General features: G+C 38.5%; 1 protein-coding gene across 1 annotated transcript in view; it reads right to left on the bottom strand.

The window, feature by feature from the left end:
* The window catches only part of PHLPP1 (PH domain and leucine rich repeat protein phosphatase 1), a 137374-nt gene that overhangs the window by 28308 nt on the left and 84172 nt on the right, over positions 1-24894 (bottom strand). Inside the window, exons 4-9 of the mRNA XM_005526485.2 lie at positions 18860-19026; positions 8531-8677; positions 7773-8003; positions 5543-5745; positions 3906-3966; positions 1928-2023 (exon numbers count right to left, since the gene is read on the bottom strand). Of these exons, the coding sequence (XP_005526542.2) occupies positions 1928-2023; positions 3906-3966; positions 5543-5745; positions 7773-8003; positions 8531-8677; positions 18860-19026 (905 nt within the window). The remainder of the gene's footprint in view (positions 1-1927; positions 2024-3905; positions 3967-5542; positions 5746-7772; positions 8004-8530; positions 8678-18859; positions 19027-24894) is intronic.

The following is a 24894-nucleotide window of genomic DNA, read 5'->3' as shown; positions in this document are numbered from 1 at the left end:
AATAGAAATAGATCTTTTAAAAAAACAGACAAAAAATGAACAAAAATACAAACATCTATTCACTGATGGCAACAAGGTCATTTTGGCAACTCCTAATTGAACCATTTACTTTCTCTTTGGCAGTATGATTTTTATGAATTTGTCCTGTACGGCTAAGACTGAGTAACCTTTTTGTAATTTTTCAGTACTTTTAAAGCTAAAACAGCTGTATTACAGTCCAGGGGACATTTTCCCTTTACCCTTGAGACAAATGCTAGTACAGAAATCTCTACCTCAACTGCTTCAACTCTTTGTCTTCAAGGACAATTTTTCTGCTTCAAGATGCAAACACACAGAATCAAGTGTAGTTTGTTTAGATCAGATGCAACCTTCACCCTACCAGGAATATGGTCACTCAAGGCTTGCACATTTGTGTTTAAGTGTCACAAGCAGCCTCCTAGGAGAGCCCTGCTGATCCACTTCACAGGTTTACAGAATGCCATTCTTTGTAGAAGAAGTACACAGCAGTGCACCTGAACACACTCATTGAGCTTTTACTTGCATTTACTTGATACTTAGGCATGTTGAGCCATTTGCATTTGAGTCCAGACCCAAACTTCCTCTGAAGTTTAACAGATATTCAAAGCCCGCCTTTTGAATGGAACAGGACCCTAAAACTGAGCTGACTTATTAGGAGCTAAGCTATCTAGACATATACTACAAAGAAGAACTTTCAAAGATAAGCTATTTCCTGGGGTTAATGATAAGATGGCAGGAGAGACAAGTGGGATGTTGAGTGTACCTAATTTCAGCTAATCATTAATCTCCCAGAGATATCCGGTATGCCTTGAAAATCCTAACTGTTATGAAGTGCAAATGAAAGGAAAATGAACTTTTGCACTGCCACCTTCTGAGTAGGCACAGCTTCATTTTTTTTTTGTGTGTATGTATGAAAAAACAGAGGGATTAATAGTCTGCACATCAGCCTGTTAGTTTGCTTGGTAAATCTCTCCACATCCTCTTGTCCCCATATTTCTGAAATCTATTCTCCTCTCATTTCTGACACTAAAACAGAAAAGTTTACACCATCTTACACAATCACCTGACCCAGAAAAAACTATCATTCTTGGTTTTTGATGCTTTTCTCTGCTGTACAGCTCCTTAAGGAAAATATTTGTACTTGATGATCCTTGTGCGTCCCTTCTAACTCAGCTTATTCTGTGATTTAGTAGCTCATGATACATCATCATCTTTCACATCTCTTTCAAAGTGTACAGAACCACCTAAAATAACAGCTCTCTTCCAGTGAAGGCAGAAATTTTAAAATGCCCAAAATCACCACCTAAGCAGTATAACTCACCTGGAAGAGACAGCTCTCTCTAGAACAAAATATCAAGACTCATTTATTATTTAAACTCAACTCCTATTTTGCTTCCTCTTGACTTTTTTTCTATCATTTATATTTATCAATTTTAAGTTTAGACTTCTGGAAAAGAGATCATCTTGGTAATGAAGACAATCACTCTTCTTGCAGGAGTTTACTTGCTTGATGAGGCTTTCCCTTCCTTAAACCTTTTTTCACTCAAACACGGCTGTGAACTGGAGTCTCCAAGCATCACTGAAACTGAAGTGCTGGATCTCTAAACTGTCATGTAAAGCTATGGTTGTAAATATTTAATATGCAGTATTAAAAATGAAGGGCTTTCCTGCTTGAACAGCCACATGAACAGCTTCAAAGTTCAAAGGCACTACTTTCTCTGCATGAAAGTAAAAGAAGAAAGGCTGGGTGGAAGCTTGAGGCACGATGACACCCCACAAGGTAAAAATAAAATCAAACAAAAGATAAAACAGCCCTGACAGTCACTGGAACAAACTAAACACTGAGTCAGCAATTATTTTTGAACTGTTCATCCTGTTCCCCATTGTGCAACTGGTCTGCAAGACTTACCGGGCAGGCAGCTCACGTATCTGATTGTGGCCAACATCTAACACTTCCAGCTTCCTGCTGTCACACACCCACTCAGGAAGGTTTTCCAGGTGATTTCTATGAATAAAGAACACAAAGAGGTGTAACTAAATTACAATTGAAATGTAAAGGCTATTAAGAATACAGCCTCAGGAGAGATACCTGCAGGAAACAAATCTGCTACATAGCATGTTGCCTGTGAGATTGTATCATATGGCCTACTACAAGGGCATTACCAGTGCAGTCAGGTCCTGAGTGAGGTGCAAGAAAGCTAACAGCAGTGTTATCTCCCTGCATGTGCACTAAGAAAATGGAAAAAAGATGCTTTTATCTTATTAATTATATTATCAGGGGAGTATTAAGAAAATCAGAGTACCAAAGCTGAAATATCTCCAAAGATTTCTGAGATGCTCCTCAGAAGATATTCACACTTACACAGTTGAAGTACATCTTCAATCCCTGAAATTCACTGAAATCCACTCTACCATTCTTTCACTATCTCACTGAACAGCGCAAAATCTTTTTTGTGTATCTTTCAAGCCAACTGTTTTGCTTTGCTTGCATTTATCTTCACTGAAACTATCCCTTCTGGGAAACTAACATCTTGGAGGCAAGGTTTTCCAAATACTTCACCAAAAACATGCAAATAGTCACCGTGGGGCACTCCTGAATCCTGCCTTAAAGACAAAAATTAGCAGTGCAAGATACATGGAGGAGATTGTGTGCAAATGCAGTCACATAATGACTACTTCAGTCAAAATACACAGATACAAACTGGGCGTCAAATAACAGTCAGGCACCTGTAGACTTGAAGTTCAGGAATACGATGTTTATGAAGCATGAATATAAATCAATCATGTACTTGTATCCCTCAGTTTATTCCTGCAGTAGTCCTCAATCAAAATATGCAATGGCAACCAACCCCTCTTCTCAGATAGCTTCCTTTCTGATCTCAAATGCATTTCCAAAATTCCAAGCAAAAAGCTAAAAAGCTAGGGACACCCTACCCATTTAGTTACAATGCCATCAAAGCAAGGAAGCACAAAAAGAACTTTGTGATCAAAATCATGCATTCTGCACCGATTTCATTAACAAATAATTGGAGAACATAGCTTTACAAGATCACTTTTCAATAAATCACTTACTTAGTCACACCAGTGTGTCACATTTAGGACAACGTGAGTAACTCAGGACTGGCGAAACTTCCAAGTTGGTGGCCACTAGCCCAGGTTAGCTCACTAATTGTTATGATCACCCTCAATAGCATGAGTGCTTTAAGCAGGTTTTCTAATGAATGAGATTATCACTTTAAATGCAGATGACTAATTTCTTGAATACGACAGCCATTAAGCACAAGTATAAATGTTTTCCTGATTCATTACTGGAACTGTAAAACAAACTAAAACACCCCCTTTTCCATTTCTTCCCTTATCCCACCTCCTTCATTAAGGTGGAATTTAAGTATATTCAAATGGCAACTGCAGACATCCTTGCAGCAGCCAGGGCTGCAGAGAACTATGAGGAGCTGCAGGAGCTGCCAAACTGATGAGTAAACTATCAAACCATCACCTACGCTGGGCTTACAATGCAGACATATCCAGAAAATAACTTCTCTACAAGCATCAGATTGGTGTGCATTTGAATCATCATGTTCTAACTCCATAAAACAGGAAATCTTTAAATCATGGAAATAATACTCTTTTAAGTATAAAGAAATACAAATTTTACTTTGGCAAGTAATTAAAAAAAAAAAAAAAAGAAAGTAAATCTATAAAAAGGAAACAGGAAAGAACTGACCAGCATGAAAAAACATATCCTCCAACTCTGAAAATTAGTCTTTTCTTATCCCAAGGTCCAATTCCTACCCCCATTCCCACTCAGCAACATGACAGTGAATGTCATTGTTCCATAAGTCTCTTTTATTTATATTTCACAGGTCTAAGAAAAAACATACTCTTACCTAGAAATATCCATATAAGCCAGGCAGTTAGGAACTGGATACACATCAAGGTGAACAAGTTCTAGGGGGAAAAAAAATATATAGAACAAGAAAAGTGGTGATAAAGATTTGCACTTAAATGACTGTTCCATAAGAACTATTTTAAGAACTAACATCCAGAGATTTCAGACCACATCAATAATCTAAAAAATTTCTCAAGATCTGGACTTTTGTGAGCCCCTTGTGAGCTCTGTTTCTTTATCATGTCTTAGTACATTTGCTATGTTACATTGTACTTGCTATGACTGCCACTGCGTAACCACTGAGGGATGAGAAACTGGAGGATTTTAAAAGTTTCATGGCAAATTCTCATTTTTTTCCCATTTTTGTCACAAGAGCTGTAATTTCACCTCCACCGCCCTCTGCCCAGAAGAGTCACTCACAAAACTGCTCTACTTTTTCCTCACTGGTCACTTGAGATATAAGCATGGGAAGGGAACCTCCCCACTCTGGAACAGCAAGTTACAGAATTCCAGAGTCCTTTAGGTCATGGCAAGATCCTGAGTATTTGTCAACACATTACATAAGCCTTGGCATGCCTGTGGAGTTCCCAGTTGCAGGCAGCCTTACAAATCTTTCATAACAGAGCTACAGCTAATAATGTTATTATTAAAGCAATCAAAATATAGCTCATATCCTAAGGTTTTAAGTAGCTTGTGCTTAATGTTAAGTTAAAAAAAAAACCTCAAAAACCAAACAGACATTTATTTAGGCCTACAGAAAAATCAACTGAAGTGCAACTGTAACATGCAGTTTCTTTGCAAGACAAGATGAAAACAAGGTGGCCCAGAGTGCAATGAGAGGACCAGCCAGGAGGAACAGCAAGACCAAATAGGCAGTTGGTTGCAAGACATGGGTTGACTTGGATTCTCAGCCCACATTGAACAGCACATGCTCAGATTATGTTAACTTTTCTCAGCTATAAAGCATGAATTCTTAATGAAGGTGCAGGCTTAGATACTGCTAAGATGACAGCCTTTTAAAGGCAGTTCAGACTGCTCATCAAATTCACAGTTCTCTGACTTTGCATTTTCTTTATTCCACACTGAACTACTCCAAATGATAAAAATGTTGGTGCAAACTGAGTATTTTAAGTAATAGCAGTTTCCAGAGACAGATCAAACAGATCCTGCTCATGAAACCGCAGTTATTCAACTGAAGATGGCTGCATTATTTTTATTATCAAATACAAGTAAATGAAGTTACCATTATGAATTTCATGGCTTTCTAGACAGGGTAAGCAGCTAGAGGGAGGAGCAAACATTTATAGTTTTGGTTTGTTCCCAAATGGCCACTTGTTCAAACTTTTTCAGTGCAGAGAAAAGCAGTAAATTCCTTACTGGTTTAATAGCACACATCAATGCAAGAACAAGTGACAAATTCAAGAACCCTCCCTACTGACAGAAGAATTTCTAAGATTTTCACAGTTCTTAGATCATGGTTCCTAGACCTCCAAATTGTGTTATTATTTGAAAGTCACTTCCGAAGCTCAGAACTGCCAGTAGCATGACACAGCACACTTGCACTACACTCCACGAGCATCTCACAGAGAACCAGGTACAATGACAATACCACAGCCACCTTGAAAATGCACTTACCATTGCAGGAAGCGTACAGCGCTTTGAGAAAATACCCACTGATTTTGAGGGTCACCAGCTGATTCCTTTCACAGTGTAACACTTCCACATTGTTAAAAACTGTTGCATCTAGCTCCCCAAGTTTGTTGTCTCGAAGATCCAGTTGGGTCACATGATGCAGAAAATCTATTTCATCGGCCTCCAATCTCCTAATTGAATTCAATCTTGCAGACAAAAAAGGAAGATTAGGTGTAGTTATAAGGCAGGCTCCTGCTGACAAACCACTGCTCGCTCTACAATCAATCAGCTGCACTGGATTAAACTAGCACGCTTTCAGGTTCTGATCAAGGTTGATTTTTAATATTTTCCCCTTTGTTATGTTATGGTTTTCATCCTTTGAAAAACAGGATGGATATGCTCTGTAGCTTTATCCATCATGACAAAGGAATGATGACACCAAGCCCCTTTCTAAACTACTTTGAAAACTACTGATGAAAAGGTCTGCAAGAAGCTAAGCATTACTGTTACTGTGTCTATAAAAATAAAATATGATCTGGCTGTTATTTGTTCCCAATAGTCTGGAAAAGAACAAAACCTCTACAGTTCTTGCTGGCCTATCATCTGCTGGAAAAATCCAGAACACACAAGTAACCAGCATGTATTGGAGACCCTTGCCTTATTGAAAGGCCAAATTGAGATTTATGAATTCCCATGTACTTGCTTCTCACCTCTCCATGTTTCACACCAAGCAAATTCAGAGACCTGAAAATGGGTGTTGAAAGAAAACAAAGCAAAAATCCAAGATGACTGGATCTGACAGATAAATCACGGAAACCTGTCCTACTCAGGACAGGTTTTACACATCTTCACTGTAGTGCACTGATGCTGTTAATATTCAGCAACTTCCCCATAAGTTATACCTGAATTAGATTATCTATAATCCAGCAATGTTTTGGACTGCAGAGCACTCGGAAGAGATCAGTTTCAAATTCCCAGCTCTGAGTGGAACACTAAAACCAGTATAGTAACTTCTGCCGGCACACTGAGGCAGCTGAGCCTCCTACAGCAGATAAGGACAAATACTCACAGTTCTGCTGTTGCTTCTGCTTTCCAAGCATTGCCCTCTGTGTAACAGTTGTGTTTTTAGAGTAGCCACATCCTCCAGTTAAAAGAATAAGGGTACTATGCCCCCTCCAACACCACCTTACCTTTTCTATTTTCAATTTGCAAGAACTGCTTCTTTTTGACTTCAGTGAAGCAAAGCACTTTATTGTACAGCAAGTACAATATTTACTATTTCAGGCAATGCCACAAAGAACCACTGTTCACTGCCAGGTGCAGAAAGGATGCAGCAGACAATGAGGGGGCTGGAACTGCACTGCTGGAACTCATGGCCAGGTCAGCCACAAGATCCATTCTCTGAGGCCAATTTATTTGCTCTTAATGTATGTACAAACACACAGACACATTTTAACCCTACCAGGAACACTCAGAAATTCACCTACATATTTTAGCTAAACTTACGCTGGCCCTTCCTAGACTGGAAAGTCTGACAGTGACATGGTAGTACAGTAAAGTAAGTTTTACCTTACTTTAGCTTAACTACATGGTTCCAAAATTCTCTGTTATATGGACCTCATGGTTCAGGCTCTGAATTGAGCCTTGACCAGCTGAGTGCAGAATTTTTCTTCCCCAAAGACCATAACAATAGAGAATCACCTCATACCAGAGCCATTTGTAGTAAGGATCTCTTTGGACTCTTCTGAGGGTATCAATAAAATAACATTACTCACGATGGACAAGGCCTTTTAACACACCAAGAAATATTAAAATATCTATTTATGCCCTTTCACCTTCAGTGCCCTTTTCTTCGCCTCACAAATCTGCAACATTTCAGACAAAAGCTTTTTGGGCCAGGGACTATCATGTCTATTGCATTAACACTGAAGCAACAAGAACTGCAGGAACCACAAGAGTCCCAGGCTCCGTTTCGTTTGATCCTTTGGTGCAAACATTCATTTCCCCTAAAACTCATTTTTCTACCTATTAATCCCCCTAAATGCTCCAACTTCCTCAAAGAAGAGTGCTAAATCACAGCAAGTGCTGGGAGTTACATAACACCACCAGAAACATGGTTCAGTGGACAAACACAAGAGATTTATACCCAGAGGCAATTCTGACAGCCAAGGAGAAGCCATTTCAACACAAATAACTTAGGCTCACTTATTTTTCCTTTTTTCCGAATACCTACCTCAGATCCACATGCTTAATATGAGGCATCCTTTTTAACACCTGTAGGTTCAGGGTATCCATGCAGTTTCCTGACATACAGAGCTTATCCATGGCAGTCAGCTTCTCTAGCACTCCAGGAATGTCAGTGAACTCATTGAAGGACAGACTCACATAGCTGAGTTGATGCATATGCTCCAATTCATCAGGAAGGGACTGGAGAAAGTTGCCATCCAGCAAAAATGTCTGCAAGCTATTAGATGAGGGGAAAGGAGAGTGAAGAAAATGAGTGACCTGTTAAATCACATTTCCTTCCTATAAACACATTAATCTGCTGCAGTTACAGTGACATACAATATACAAAAGCGCAGCAGAAATAAAAATGTTAATGAGTAACACTGTAACATCTGCTACAGAAGATATCCACCAAATAATTAAAAGTTTTGTCAACTATAAAGTGTAGGCTGTTACACAGTTCTATCTCCAGAACTACAATTCATATGACAGCTGAAGAACATCAGCAAAAAGGGTTAAAAGATTTTCTTCACTGTGAAGGTGACCCTTGTGTCAAACACTGGAGACTGGAAGAGCTCTGAGGCACGAAGCGTGCTTTCCCTCCATCCACAATTGCTTCCATATGGATCTACAAGCCAGTCTGCTCTGACAGAACCCAGTAAGTTTAAACTGTTTCTCACAGCAGGAGTATGTACAGTCGTGAAACTGCTTGTTGCCTTTGTTATTGTCAGGCTGCGTATGTGAAAGTTCTAAAAAAGTACTTGCTTGTGCATTTCGCCTACAACTGCTGGAATGCTTCTGAGGGCATTGCAGGACACGTTGAGTTCAGTCAGGGTTGGGATACTGCAGACTGCCAGTGGGAAGTCCCCTAAATTATTATTCGAAAGGTTAAGGCTCTTCAATTTGGTGAATCTAAAATGAGATAAGAAAAAAATACAGGAAACAAGTGAGTAATCCACATTAAGATGCCTCACAGTAATTAATATAAGGCGAGTTTGATTATGCAAATACAAATCATATGCATTTTTAGTTTATATGCTCAGTACAGTCAGGGAAACTACCAGATACTCAAATTCAACACCACTTGTAAGAGTTCACTCACATTAAGCTGACAAAGAGAAACAGACCCTCCTGAACAGCACATTAAATGTATTTTCCAATGAGTGTAACAAAGAACAAATCCCTTGCCATCTGTATTATATATTTCACTTCTGTGGCATCTCACCCTACGCTAAAGCATTGCTAACTTCCTGAACCCATTTTTCGGTAGTAAAACTACCCTCGTGACACAGGTTACAAGGTGCAGGAAATTCTCAGACTATCAGAACATTAATTTTTTTGTGGTGCTGCTGACCTGCCTGCTCAGCACCATTCATGTTTGCCTTTCAAACAAAAATTCTCATTAGAATAGACTGTTTGGAATACAAGTGGCTAATATGTTGAATTAAAACAGAATTTAGCAAGGTTTCTGTAGTGACAGAGGCAAATTTTTGTCCTTGATATGTCACAGAACTCTTAAAAGCCCTTGGTTTATCACATCAGCCAAAAAAGCAACTTGCATGTAGTTGCCTTACTAAAAATGACCAAAACCATTTAAACAAAAAAATCCAAGAAGGGCACAATCCAATTAGCCAGCCTGCATGTTCAGCAACATTATTATGGTTGCCTGACAACCACTGGGAGGTGTGCCTAAAGCCAAGTAAAAGAATGAATGAAAAGATCCATGTCAGATTCCGATAGATGGGAGGAAGTTTCTTTTCTGGCTCAGCTTCCTATACCAGGACATTTTATCTGGACTTATTTTTCCCTTCATTAACGATCAAGTCCTCTATTTGTGTCTGCAAACTTTTATATAACTTTGCGATGGAAGCAAAACTGTACCTATGAGTGCTGCTATTCCACATGAAAGTAACCTCTAGCAGCATGTGCCAGTGTATCCATAGCCTCTGCATCAGCCCATTCCTACCTGAGAGAACTTTGTTCTCCTCCAACCAGAAAACACGGAGAGCGAATGCATCAAGCATTAAAAGGTTAGAGAGTTTTAATAAGAAGACCTAAAACTCTCCAGCAGCTACTGCAATCAACAGCATTCGATTTATACACACCTTTAAGTATTGCCTAAATTAAACTCATGACACTGACTAAAATGCAACTGAAAATGTAAGCAGTGCCTTTGTATGGTACTTCAGAGAGGGATGCTGAGCCCCAAAGGCAGGCTGTAAACACACATAACATTTACAAGGCTTGCAGCAAGCAAGGGAATGCTGTACTCTCTAGCGGTATTTTGGTGCAATGATGGCAGGAGAGAAAAAAAAAAAAAAAATATTGCCAGAGTTATCACGAATTTTGAATACCCTGTGCCATGCTCGAGGCCAAAGAAGTTCAGAACAAAGTTAGATGGAGACTAAAGGAAATCTTACAATCAAATTAGTGCTGCAGGGGAAAAAATGCAACTGTGCAGAAACAATGACTAGTCTATATCTGAAGGGAGAACTGTAAATTAAAAAGAGGCAAGGGTAAGTTAATAAGGGCTGCTAGCCAGAAAAATAAATAAGCACAATTTAAACATTAGTGTCGTGTTCATCTCCATGTGACCCCAGGACCAGATCAGTCAGGAGTGTGGCAAAATAAAAATAGGGACAGGTACGACTCGGTTGCCTGAAAAAAAAAACTTCAGTAATACATAAAATAACAAAGGAACATAAGCCATGTACAGTATGGGGATAACCTCAGAAGACCCTGAAATGGGGGAAATATAACAATATATATAACACAAACAACCAATCATAAAAGATAACTAGAAACATAACCTTACATGAAATAACTCCATTAACATAAGAACTTCCATGGTGCAACAGCACTCAACTTTTACTTGCCCTAACTAACAAGGTTTTTCCCATGGCTTTAAATCTGTGATTGCCCCAGGTCAGCAGACTCCCACATACTACACCTTCATATTCCTCTATTTTGAGAGAAAGGGCTTAAAAATCTTGAACCTAGAACTGAAACACACAATCCTGCATTTATGTTGAAAGTAATTGTACATTTAGGGCACAGACCTACTGCCTTGAAATCTGGGGTGTTTCTGTTGTGGAACAGATGTCCCACATCATCCTCAAAGTTACCTGCAAATAAAAACAAAAGTGCTCCAAGCACTGGACTCAGAGCCTTTAGAATATTTTTTCCCAGTATTTAGGCAAGTACAAAAATAGAAAAACCAAGAAGATTAAGTCAAAGTAAGTAAGCTGCTGGAGAAACATCAAAATGTAACCTTTCAAATTTTCAAACCAACCATGAAAAAATAATTCCCTCATTTAACAACCACACCAAGGCTACAGCCTTTATCTGTGCTGCTCTCTAGTCTCAAAAGGATAGTCTCAGGGTTTTTGTCCACTAAACAATCTACTGAATGCAATATTGAGATAAAATTACAGATCAGAGGAAAGAGGACTGGGGCAGCAGGTGGTAAAGGAAGCTAAGAAATACAGTAACTCCAGTGTCATGTTCAGCTTCAAGGTTTTCTGCATACATTATTGTGCATAACTGCTCTAAGTCAAAGAGGAAGAGGGGGGGAAAAAAGTGCTCCCCCTACCTGGCATATCTGGATTACATTTCTACTACTCTAATGTATGCTGTAATGCGTACTTATTAAAGGTCTTTAGCGAGTAATCTAACTACCCAGGACATAAACTGAACTGGTTAACAGGTCTATGTAGTGCATAAGCGAGGAGGAATAGTACATCCACTATTGGATAAACTCATACAAAATGCACATAGAAGTGTAGTGGTGTAGAAGCGTACACCAAAAAATCCACAAATGAAAGTTCATTGTTGAATCATATTTATGGAAACACTAAAAGACAGACAGCACAGTCTTAGTTAAAGTTAAGAGACCAATTTAAGACATCTGGCTGGAAAGAGGTATTTTCTTGCCCCACTGCAAACATGTTAATTTAGAAAATGCTAAAGCAGTATTTTTTCTCATGCAGCACTGTCAAGTGCAGAACATTACTGAGCCAAACAAGCAGGAATTTGCTCAAAGTTAGATCTAAGTCTACCTCTTATCTTTGGCCACTCACTTCCCACTATCCACATCACAAACATGCCAGTGCACTTCCATTATGGAGCACTGCCATGCTGCACAACTGAAATGCTGAACTGTTGATAGTGCTTTTTATATCTAGACAGATTTACAGTCAGTCACACCAGTATCACTTGTATGTCACATCAATATAAATAAGGTAGGAGAGAAGTATTTTACAGACTCAAGATTTCTGTTGTGGCTGAGTTTGCAAAGCATCAGTCTTCCAATAGATTTTACAGAGCAACATCTTTCCTGCTTTCTCACATCCAAATCTTTACTCCTATCAGAAGCAGGCACACACATCAATGCTGCCCACACAGCACTGCTAGAAAGAAAAAAAGGCACAGCATTGCTCAATTGAGGTATAACAGTGCAATGACCTGGTATCAAGTACATACATATGCTTTTCGTCCTCTTCTCCCTTTTATGGTTCCAGACTTTGTTATCTCAGTAAAAGTCAACCTGAAGAACAGCAACTCTCAATACACTATGCTCAGCTAGCTTACTAGCTTTCTTTTATAATGGTCAATACATAAACATTCACTTTGATGAATAAAAATAGCCCTAATTTAAGCTAGAACTAAATGTTGAGCATGTCAACCCTTGGGTTTAAACGTGCAATATGACTGAACAATAATTGCCCTAATTGAGCCAAAAACTGCCCACTTACTTAATCCTGAAGCTGCCACTTCAGGAAGAGTTTTAGTTTGACATATACAAAATAAGGAGAGGGACTAACAAGAGAAGTTTGCATCACGGCAAAGCAATTAACTGACTGACGTACTAATTTCAAATTCAGACCTACATGGTGTGAACAGTGGAAGAATTTTCATCACACAGTACAGCGTTTGTGTTCCACTATGTTTGGGGCAAGGGAAATAGTGTATTCCAACTGGTGATCATACCCCTTCATTGAAATTCAGCCATAACAGACTCATCTAACAAAACTGGTCTTGCCCTACTCTTACCAAAAACAATTAAAAACAGTATTTTACTACACCCGCAAGGGAAGGCGTGGCTTAATAAAGAACTCCATCTATGGAAAACAATCACTTTTCCAAACCTATCTCCAGAACCTGGGCTCTCATGACTATGCTGTGGTTACAGCTCAATATTATTTTCAAGCAGCAATGTAAGTGTCCCTCAGTTTCAGCATCATTTCTGAGCAGAACAGTGGCGTTTGCCTTGCAGTGCTGTGACAAGTTTGAGAACCAAACTAAAACTTGCCACCTTCTTGAGCATCTGCTACTTTGGCCACTTACTTAATCATGAAGAAAATTTCCATAAAATTCTGCCATGGCAATTTCCTCCTTGGAAATAAAAGGTGCAAGTTATTCCCTTTCTGCAGTTGTGTTGGATTACCCTCCATGGCCTTACTGCCTAAGGGAGCTGCTAGCCTGGTGCCAGAAATACTGTCATAGCATTCCCTTTCCAGAAAGGTGTCATTGTCAAAAGTCTTAAATTAGTAAGACAATTCAAATGAACAAATAATTAGATGTTAAGTCAAATTCAGACTACCTCCAAACTTAACAACAATAAAGCTTTTACTATATGACATGGTTGGTAAGAGTACCATAAAGACAAGATAACCAAATGTACGCTTTTTTTAGTGCAAATAACTTGAACCTATACTACTTCACAATGCAGTTCTCAATTTCTGCACATACCTACCACACACTGCTTCATATGGGGAGAAAGACCAACCTCAGAGGAAGGACAAAATTCTTAGGAAAAAATAATGAAAATATACTCACCTTCTCTCTATTGGAAATTTATAATTGAAATACAAAAGCATTAACTAGGGGTGGACTTCCAAACTGAAACATGTTTAAGTACATGAAAAGAAAATCCTTACTTGGTAAGCCATATCTAAAAACGAATAGACAAAATGAACAAGTAAACTGTGGATTATTATCCACAATAACTGGATTCCATAAATATGTTCACTTGTTGAAACACTGCTCAGAAGAGATACTGCTGTACTTAAGTCTTACAGCTCACTAAAGTGAATCCAATTAATCCAACTGCAATTTCTACTTTTAGACTATACTATTTTTAAAAATGCTATTTTTATTGCATATATCTTATTTATTTTTCTCATACTACTATTAAGTTAACTGTTCCAATTTAAAAAATAAAATAAAAAAATCAATGTGTTTCAGGCATTAAACTAATTTTTCAATTGTCCCCTCTTAGTCGTTTGCAGACTTCATTTTATAAATTAATTTTTCTTTAATTAAATGCCACTGATTTTTGCTGGGCGCTCACAAGGGCACTTTCTTGAGATTGCAAAGATACACAGGAGTTAAGGAGAACAGTTATGAAGGTTTGGAAAGATGCACTAACAAAAGCAAACTCTTCCTTCAATACCTTTACAAAATGGATAAAACAAAAGCAGTGAAATTACATAAACAACAAACTCCAAGTGCCATCTTCAGCATTATAAATATCTTTAAAAAATAAATTCCAAAGCTACAGAGATGAGAAAATAAGTGTAGCATTAAAATCTAGCAAGCACTGGATAGGGTTTGTTACTAGTAGACCTCTGGTTATCAATACCACACAAACCTTTCCTCTTGCCTTGCTGCTCAGATAGCTGCACTTCAGTGTTTGACTTCAAGTGAAAGAGGAGAAACTGTATATAAAGTAAGGTTACCTCCTCTCCAAGACCAACAGAGTTGCAAGAGGAAGCTCCCCGCATCTTCACACACCTTGGAGCAAGAAATGTTAGCATGTTCCACATACTAGGATTCATTTGAATATTAAAAAAAAAAAACAAAACCAAACCCAAACCACTAACCCAAAAAAAAACCTCCCAAATCAAATCAAAACAACAAAAAACAAACTCCATAAACAACAACAAGAAAACACAGAAAAAAAGACAACTTCTAAACCCAAACATACACCCCCAAAATAAAGGGTGGGGGGGAAGGAGAAAGATCAAATCTTTTCCAGTGCATCTACTGGCAGTGCCCCTATGGGGCCTGACAAAGGGGAAGGTGTATAATTGACATTCATTAAACCATCCAACTGTCTCCACTAACCTCAGTTACATTCACTAATAGCAATAATCACAAGAAGTACCTCAATGTACTTTGAGGCCAAACAAGTGGCAGGCTGGAGACCTTCCTCCCTGCTCCTCAGTTTCTAGGTACAAGCTAAGATCAAGCTGCATATCACACTGACTTCCAGCAACCTTGCCTGCTGGGTTCATACCAGTTAGGTTGGCCATACTGGTTCCCCCTTGCTTCCAAGTGTTCTCTGAATAAAGATTGCATTTTAAATTACCTTCTTATTGCACAATGAATTTGTAAGGAGGATTTAGCTTGAAGTTGCCTGAAATCCTGGGTTTTCAGATAAAAACTGGAAGTTTCAAGGGATTTCAAAAACACTTTCATCAGTAATTCAGAGTGCTCCAGCCTTCTCATAACCTAGAAATGCATCTTCAAATTTGTGCCACTAGCCCCAAAGAGTTTCACCTGAGAAGGCAGTTCATTTCTATAACAGCTCTAGGAGAGAAACGATACCAACTCATCCTAAGATAAAAACCCATATAATCACTGTTAACAATTAACAACCACAATCAGCATAATAATGCATTCTTTAGATTAAACTGACAAGCATAATTTTTTATTTTTTAAACCAACTTTGTCTTACTACATCTCCCTTTTCTTCTTTTTTTTCTTTTAAATCTGAAACAGTCTTAACTTAAAAATCCACATACTGATAACTTACTTTTCAACATTAACAAGAAAATAATACTCTTGATGCCAACCACTTTTTCCAACAGCATCAACTGAAACAATTACTTTTAAATATAAAGTGCTCTCAGTCCAGTGAAGCAGAGCAACAGTAAATAAAGACTACTGTCTATTCTTTTGCCTCAAACTCAGAACAACAGTACTCCACAAAATTAGCAAGCCTGAGCTCTTGTTAGCATTTCAACCAGGGAATCTCTCTCCTCCAAAAGAGAAACATCCTTTCTTGTAGTTTTAAAAAATATTCTGTGAGGGAGAACAAGTAGCATCATTTGCTACTTTTTCAGCACAGATGAATTTTCAGATGGCTTATTTGTATACATAGCATGAAATATGTATTCCCTGATAAGTAGGAAAAAAATAGAGGTAGCTGTATTTACCTTTCAATATTCAGAGATTTCAGTTATGGAAGTTCACATCTGCAGAGCGTCTACAGCAACAAAAGGGGGTTGAGTGGACAGTAAAGCAAATAAAAGTGCAGGTACTGGGAAAAAAGTGCATCTACACCTCTGTACACCTTCAGATGCCATGTACTGACCAGGACTAAACATTTTATTCATAAATGCAACAAATGATATTATTTTAACAACTGAAAGAAGCAACTACATAAACAGAAATAGAAATTCCTTTTATCCCCAATACATTCCTGGCTGTACCTGCCATGTCAGTGCACTAGTCATCAATGTCATTACTGTGACCCAGCTGCTTGCAAGTCTACTCAGTGGGTGGCTGAAAAGTTGGTATTTTATTGTGTCTTTGACACACTTGTTCTGAAATCCAATTCATTAAATTACCACCCAAACTTTATTAATTATTAAGTTTATTATAATTAGGTTTATTATAATTAAGTTTATTATTATTATTTATTAAGAGGAACTGTAGCACCAAGAACTGCTTATAGCAAGACAAATTTTCCTAGACTGTCTTACTAACAAGGTTTTACTTTAAAATTGTACCAGGAAGAGTAAGCATATAAATGCCAATGTGTTTTGTTCACAACATCCAAGCACATGTCTATTTTGGAGCTTTAAATACCTGTGGGCTTGATTCAGTGGTGCTGTGCCTCATGTGCAGCTCCAATTTAGCAACTGAGAATTTGGCAGAAAAGCCAACAGTACCAAATCAGAACAGCAGAAATTCTGTACTTGCTTTCCTGTGATTTGAAATAATGCTGGTGAACAAAAAAAGACTTTGATTTATTCAGTGAGGTTTTACCTTGTGCAACCCCTATAAATAGTTATATGGAATTGGTTTAAAAAAAAAAAATCAGATAATGTGCTCACAAGAACGACAAGATTCACTTTACATATGTTTTGATACTGGGTTTCACTAATAACTTCAAAACATACGGTGCTCTCCTCTTTCTAGATATTTGTGCATTTACTCACTAGAGAATGGCTTGGGAATACAGTCCAGGGTCAGCTCATGCTTTTGCTGTAGTAGGGAGGCAAAAGACAACCAACGGGGCATTGGTTTTCCTAACCCTCAGCAGGAACTACTGCTACTTCACAGAGCCCTTCCCACTGGCACACAATGGAAACAGTGGCAACAGCTTCCTCCAACTGCACACTGTCTGGGAAATGCCACCTTTGCTGGGTGAAGATAAGGCTGAAGGACATCAAGCAGACAAAGGGAAACATCAAGGGCAGGAGCTTCTGATGCACCAACTCGGATACACCAAGACAGTGCTGTGTAATCTAATTGTTTTCTTCCTCCAGAAGTTCCCAGACCTGCCTCGTGCCTTTTTGCCAAGCTCAAAGCAATGGAAGCACAGCGGACTCACTTACAGAATAGGACCAGCTCACAGAAGAATGAGAGACAATCAGTTTTGCACCACCTCAGCTATAGGCCACTTCTCCAGATTCTCCTCATCTCAGAAGAATCTCAGGAAACAGGAGAGTTATATTTTGCCACCTGAACTCTTTCAATCTTTTATGTTCAGGCTCATGTTAGAGAGAAAAAATGTTACAGTTTATTAACTCTCAGCAAGACTCATCAGCTGCTCCTACAACCGCAATACCAAGAGAACATTGAACAGAAAATGAACATTGCCCATCACATTAATTATCAATGCTTTATAATCCCAAACAAAATTAGTTGCAAGTACATGGACAAATCCAAGTCCATTCCAAATAATAATTAGCTGTAGGTACATGAACAAAGCATAATCAAGTATCTCCTTTACACTTTCTGATATTTAAAAATGAAAAATTGTAAGAAGTCATTAAAATAAGAGACACTGATTATTTGTCCACGTTTATCATTAGCTTATGCTAATATTCTACTTGCTATCTGGAGACCTATAGTAACATTCACAGTCCAGTCAGAATTCCTCTCCAGACTGTGCTCATAAGGTCTTGGAATAGCTGCCTGCTTTGTTTGTGAGGCAGACTTGCTGAGTTCATTCATCTTTCATTATGCCAAATTTTTTGTTTTTCCAAAATGAAATTGGAATGATATAAAAATACAACAGCCCGCATAATCCATCTTGCATTTTTCAGTTGTTTTTCAAAGAGGAAGGGATTTAGAAATGTGGTTTAAAACATTTTGTTTGAACAGGACCATCCACAAATATAATGCTGAGGTACTCTGCAATTCAGTTACCAGTGAAATTAAAATCACAGCTTTATATTCAGTATGGGAACATTCATCTTCGTGAACACAGAAAGCCTGCTGATTCCACAGAACACATACATTAAATCATTCAGAGCACCAATCATGCTGCTGTCTACCCATTTGTTACATTCTCAGATGAGCTGCAGTGGAAAGAACTGGAAGGTCACAGATACTAAGAAAGAAGAATTAGGATTGGGCAGAGTAGAAAGAGGATAGGAACGAGACTGAATTCAAGAAATCAGGGCTTTCCTTGCTTGGGGCGGGAAAGTTAATGAAAAGCTTCTTCATTTGGTCACATGCAGTACTGTTCCTACCTAGAATGACTGCCTTTGATGGGCAGCTCACCAATTCATACTCACTCAGACGAGTCAAAGGCTGAAGAACTATAGTATGGCCTCAGTAGGTAGATAAAAACACATTATGAAAATTGCATTTTGGGCTGAAAATATCCTTCTATTTACAAGAAAAACATGAAGCTTTTTATGAAGGCCAGTCTGTTTCTAACACACAAAGTTAACTTCTGAATCATTACAGTCAGGCCAATGTTCCACAAGAGGAGGTAGTAACTTTTAGGAAAGTTCCTGCAGATCATGGCTCCAAGGACAGAGGAAGAGTAGTAGAACCAGACCACTTTACCTTTGTAATTCACTAAGCGCTCTACTTGTAGATGGGCTGGGGTTTAGCCTCAGGAAATTCTGCTTTAAATTGAGATGAGTGAGGTCTTGGCTATAAAACAGGTTGGCAGGCAGGTGCTCCAGGCTGCAGCATGAAAGATCCACTGAGCTGATGCGTTGTGATGCAACCTGGAAGTCAAATACAACACCAATATATTAATACAGTAATAAAAAAAAGAACACTTCCTTTACCCCTATGAGCACAAGATACACTTTTTTTTTAAGCACAGCAGAAGCCAGTGTTGGCATATACAGCTGACCTAACAGTTTATATAATTGCTGCAAGTTATGCCATGATCTCTTTCTTGGCCTCAGTACTTAAACCAGGCCCACAGACAGCTAGTAGGGAGAAAAGAGCAAAGGTTCATCAAATTAATATGTGAAATTCATCCATTTACATTACATTTCTGAAGGTGTGCAATACTTTATAATCAGGAAAAAAAAAAAAAGATATTTGCCTTGAGGTTTAGTTTAGCACTGCCTCCTCCAAGTGAGTGGAAGTGAGGGGCTAGCAGTCGTCACCACTGTCTTGGTTTCATACATCCAAGATGGGTATTAAATGACAGAAAAGTGTTATCCCATTTACACCTTACTAAAGAGAAAAAATAACCCAGCAGCAAAGCACCAAGCACTCATTTATTCTCAATGAATTAGTAGACTGTCCAAAAGTGATAAAAAAGATGACAAAAACAAAATGAGATTTGGAGACTTAACACTGTTTTCTAGAAAGAGGAAGGTAAAACAAACACAATCTACAGAGGCAAAAAAAAATCATACCACCTAGCATTACATATGCATAGCTAGCATCAATCCACAGAGCGCTACAGGCAAGTTCTTCAAGTAACTGTAAAACTCCCCCTTTCCATATCTCTAAGGTACACCTCCAGGAACTGCATCTCCCTGTTTTACTTATTTACTAGACTTCACTAAAAACAAATAAAGTATCACCAGCAAAATCAAAAACAAACCCAAGACTGCAATACTGAATGCTTGTATTTTCTGTCCAATGCTACTAAAAATGTTCCTTCATAAAGTAGTATCACAGACACACTACATGGCAATTCACCACCACACAGTAATGCATGGCAGTGGGGATGGTGGGCAAGGAAGGGGAGCCAAATGCCAGAAGAAGGAGAGGCATGGCTGAGCCAAAGGAAGAGAAGCAAAAAACTTCACCACTGTTTTAGACTTCTGGGACCACATCAACAGTGCTCAAATGGTTATGGTGTCCCATCAGCTGTTCAAGCTAAAAGCAGCTATTGTTTTTCAGTGACCTTTTATGCTGGGGTTCTGGAGGTAAAAACAAACAAACAAACAAAAAACCAAAAACCAAACAAAAAAACCACAAAAAACTCATTAATGCCCAGCAACATAAAAGCTTCTCAACTCTGATGAAGGACACAGCACTCAACCTTCTGGGCAGAGATAAAGTCCCTCCCACAAAGTGCTCTGAAACTAGAGGCATCAGGTTTTGAGGAGGTAAGCAAAGTAGCTTGCCACTGAAAGGAAGGCCACAGAACTTTTTTTCCTCTCCAACGCAAGCTACACAGGCCTTAGGATAAGTGGTTGCTATTATAAACACACAGCCATAAGCTTCAAGGGGAACAGACAGTGCAGTGTTTTTCTCCAACGCAACCGTTAATAATCCAGTCCTCCCACATCCATTAACACGCTTGAATTTTTGTTACTCAATTAGTTCAGTCCTTTTGTTACTGTAGCTAGTATTTTTCTTCCCCTTGTAGTATGAGACAAGAATTATTCATAGGCTATACTGAGCAGTCATCTCTGAATGCTGGGTATTCAAATCTGTTTATGCCCAGTACTGTACAGTTCTGTTCACACTGCAAACACAAAAGACGAAAAACTGCTGACACCCATTAAATTAAAAAGGAGGAATGTTTAATTTCAGGTGTAATGCTTGTATACACCGTTGCTCCATCTCCAAACAACTACTTGTTTGGAATGTGATATGAACAGCAATAAGCAACTCAGCAGTGCTTAGCAAGGCACATTACTCTAAAAATATCTCAAGAACCAGAAATGGTAACTCTGAGTGGGAATCGTGATAATGCAGCCAAACAAAATCAAATACAGAAATTCTACTGTCGCCTCAAAAAAGGATACAAATCCTTTCTTAAAACTGTCAAACCCTGAGAAATAAATCTAGTTAAAAGTAATTTTGTTTTTACAGGTAGTATGTAACTGGTTATTTTTTCATTGACTTGCTTTTTAAATGGAATGCTTTATCATTCAAAGCATTTAATTAATATTTTCAATAGTGCAAATTGATGCAATTGACAACTATTCATTGATACTTCTACTAGAGAGATAATTGTAAAAGTTAAAACCATATTTTAAAAGATGTTAGCTCTGGAATCAACTGTAATTTTATCAAAGTCTTTCTGTTACCAAGCAGTACTCTAAGAATTAACTCCCAAATTGTTATGAAGAAGGCTCATATAACACACATAGTTATTCTCACAGGCAGGGATAAGACTTTTCTCCTTTCATTGCTCAATACTGTTCTATAACAAATTCCTACAGAATAGAGCAACAAGATGAAAAACAAAGAAGAGTAACAAAGGAGAACATCATTGTAATACTTGCTTTCGTACACCAGAAATTTTCACCAGTTATTTCAAAGTTGAACATCGAAATTCTGAAATCATGTTGTTCTGAAATCAGTCTTGCAATTGTCTACAATTGGCTTAAACATAGCAAGACAGCGCATGCTTGAGTTTGCTATTGTTTATTAAAAGCAAAGACTTCCAAAAGAGGATACAGTGCTTCAACTGGAAGAAAACAAAACCAAAACATTCCACTGTAAATAAATACCCCAACAAGTTATCTGGGCTGTGTTCAACCCATCCACACTCCTACAAAAATCATGAAGAGTTGGTGTGGTAGCAATGCCAGAGGGAAAGACTTTCTGGATACATAGAGAACCTGCATTAAGTTCTTATTATGGTTTGTTTGGCATTTTCTTGTGGAAAGCTCAAGTATAGCTGTTTGAATTGCTATATGTACATATATAAAAATAAAACCACAAGCAATACAATTCAAAACTTCACAGGCAGAAGCCACCATAGCCCAAACCAATCCCTCTCAAATGTCTTCTCATCATACCCCAAACTGCACAGATGCTTCACACTTGAGTCACATGAAACCACTGCTGCATTTCCAGCACCAATAACACTGAGGAAATGGCTGGGCAAGGACCTTCTCAGAAGAAAAGGTACATCACAAGCTCTCAGTGACAGAAGCTACATCAGGAGCTGTTGTCTCTGTAAGACATGCAATGTCTGACAACCATGCAGCTCAAACACAAAGCAAGATCTCACACTTTTTGAAGTCTGTTTTTCAGTTGGGACAGTTAATCAGCAAAAAACAAAAATAAAAATTATTAAATATGCTGCTTTCTCCGTTCCCTGGATATGATTTTTAAATACTTTACAGTCTGTCATTGTGTTGCAATGTCCCCCACTTTAATACCAGAGGAGTAGTAATGGGAGAAGGCCACAGTGAATTTTGTAGATCAAACCACAAAGTCCATTGGAAGATATTTTTTTTTCCAATTCCTGCTGCAACCTCAGTTATGCATCCTGGGCCTACACTGTTCTAATTTTTTTCAGTCTCCACATTAATATGGCAAACTAACTGTAGTTTTGAAGAAGTGATACGCAATGTAGCACATGTACTACAAAAAGCCCTGGGTCTACCCACTGCAAACACTAAAAACCTGTCATTATGCTTTTAATTTTCCCACAGGAACAACAAAATGCAAATTTATTCTGCAAATACCACCACAAATAATGCTGCTGCAGAGTGCACTCCCTCCATTGGGCAGTATGCCTTCTGCTCCTCCCCACCTGAGAGCTGCACACATGCCAAAGAAAAAGGAGTCTCCCCAGTATGAAAACTCACTTCTATACATGTGTTACTTGTGCCACAATACACCTACAAATAAAAACATCTATTAAAAAAAGCCAGCAGTACCTCTGATGCCTAGATTCCAGGCAACACTTCAAATTAAAAAGATTTGCTGAAGTGTTTTGATTTTAATTTTTTCTTTACTTACTATTTTTTGAAAGGAAACAGTATTTCAAGACTTGTGAAAGTGTGGTATGGGTTTACTGTAAATCTCTATCAGCTGGCAACAAAAATACAGAAAAATACTTTCATCAACGGATATTCTTGCTGCTTCTTGCTACACAGGGCTGAAAAACCACTTTGCTCTGTCCATCAGTATAATAACATCTCTGTCACTGAGCTATGCAACAAGACTGATTATTGTCTTTGTTTTAAAGCCTTGGCTATACTACAAGAATGATCTGCTGCTGACAATGGATGTCAGCAATAGGCACAGCTGAACCCAGCTGTATGGACAAACACAAGTCTTGTTTACACAAGGACATCTTTTGGTGTGACCTGTGGTGTGAATTTAAACCAATGTAATTATGTCTTTTTCCTGTTTACCCTCATCCCATTCCCTATAGCTCTATTCAGATAAGAAATTACTGCTTAGGACTTCAACAAAACAGCCCACACTGTACAAGCAGCCAAATTCCCAGTCTGTTTGAACTGAGTTGACAGTGTTAAATTATACCTGCTGCAGACATGCAATACAAAGGCAGTTTAATTTTTCTCCTTTAGGATTTGTTTTTAAACAGTTTGATAATCATCACATCCCACCAATGCCTGCATTAGCCTTAACCAAACAGTGATACATTGTCTTGAAATACCTAAACTAACTTCCAGCAAACAAGTTCTCCTCACCGCAGAACTAACCTTGCTTCAAATCCTAATCCTTTCTATTCAAGCATCAAAGCCCTGATCAGCAGAGAGGCCTCCCTCCAGTGAGCTGAAGTCCACAGCCAGGAAGCTGAGGAACCTCAGCCACAGCCAAGAGCCAAGGCTTTGTTTAGCCTGGTAAACAATCTAATGCCAGAAAACTTAGTGAAGGGGAGGGGGGAATAAAACATTTGCTTTTTCTTTAAAGCCATATATTTTCATTTTTAAATGACAACTGTTAAAATAGGTGCAGCCCAAGGGTAAAAGGGTACTGGCTTTTCTGGCATCTCCTTTTTGTTTTCTTTCAAATGTTAAATTAGATACACACCAACTCAAGCTAAGGGCCTTGCACAGAAAATACAAAACCTAGCAAAGGGTTTTTTTTGAAAGCCTGTCACTCAGATCCACAAACCTAACAGGCACTGCCACAGGTCAGAGTAGTAATTCCCCATTAAGACTCGGGGCAGAAGTGCATGCCAGTGTGGAAGCACTCACAGGGCACTCTTGCCACATCTCTCTGCAGGTGAAGCAGCTAAAAGCCTCTGGTACAAATACCTCATGCCAGCAAGACTCAGGGACACAAAAATAATTTAAACTTGTCCCTTCTCTGCTCTCCTCATCTCTGTACATAGTTTTATAAACAAACAGATCACTTTACTTTTGGCCTTTGTGCAAACCTCTAACAACTGAAAACAGCATTAGCAAACGTGTGTGGGGAGGGGGAAATGTGAAGGGAATTAACCAGAAGTTGGGCTCCCTTACTTTCCATGATAGGAGACTAGAAAAAAATTCATAGATGTGAAAGCTGGTGTCCCAAGTTTACCATAAAGATCTTGACAGCAAGAATTTGACAAAAAAGGTGACATTCATCATCTCTCATTTGGAAATGCTGGGTAGTATCTGAAGGCATAATTATGTTCCTCCTGGAGGAAAAGTACTCTTCTTTTAGAGATCAGGTACTGGTATCACCATTACCCAGGGAATGATATCAACTCTGTAGTTGGTAGTCACACTGGGATGCTCACACTAAGATCCCTGCAAGGACAAGGCTTAAGATGTAACTTAAGTAACAGTAATTAGCTATGTTATTAAGCTACTTATAATTCAGACATGTGTATCTCCATTTGGTGGAGCAAGGAATATTAACACCCTTAGAACAGCTTGACTGAAAATAATTCATTTGTAAATACTGCCAAAGAGGTGGCA

Source organism: Pseudopodoces humilis, chromosome 1, assembly GCF_049639895.1.
Source record: "Pseudopodoces humilis isolate 2021_Gansu_Grassland_sample_001 chromosome 1, ASM4963989v1, whole genome shotgun sequence".
Classification (NCBI taxonomy): Eukaryota; Metazoa; Chordata; class Aves; order Passeriformes; family Paridae; genus Pseudopodoces; species Pseudopodoces humilis.
The sequence above is the reverse complement of the archived record's forward strand: the minus strand, read 5'-3'. Positions and strand labels throughout refer to the sequence as shown.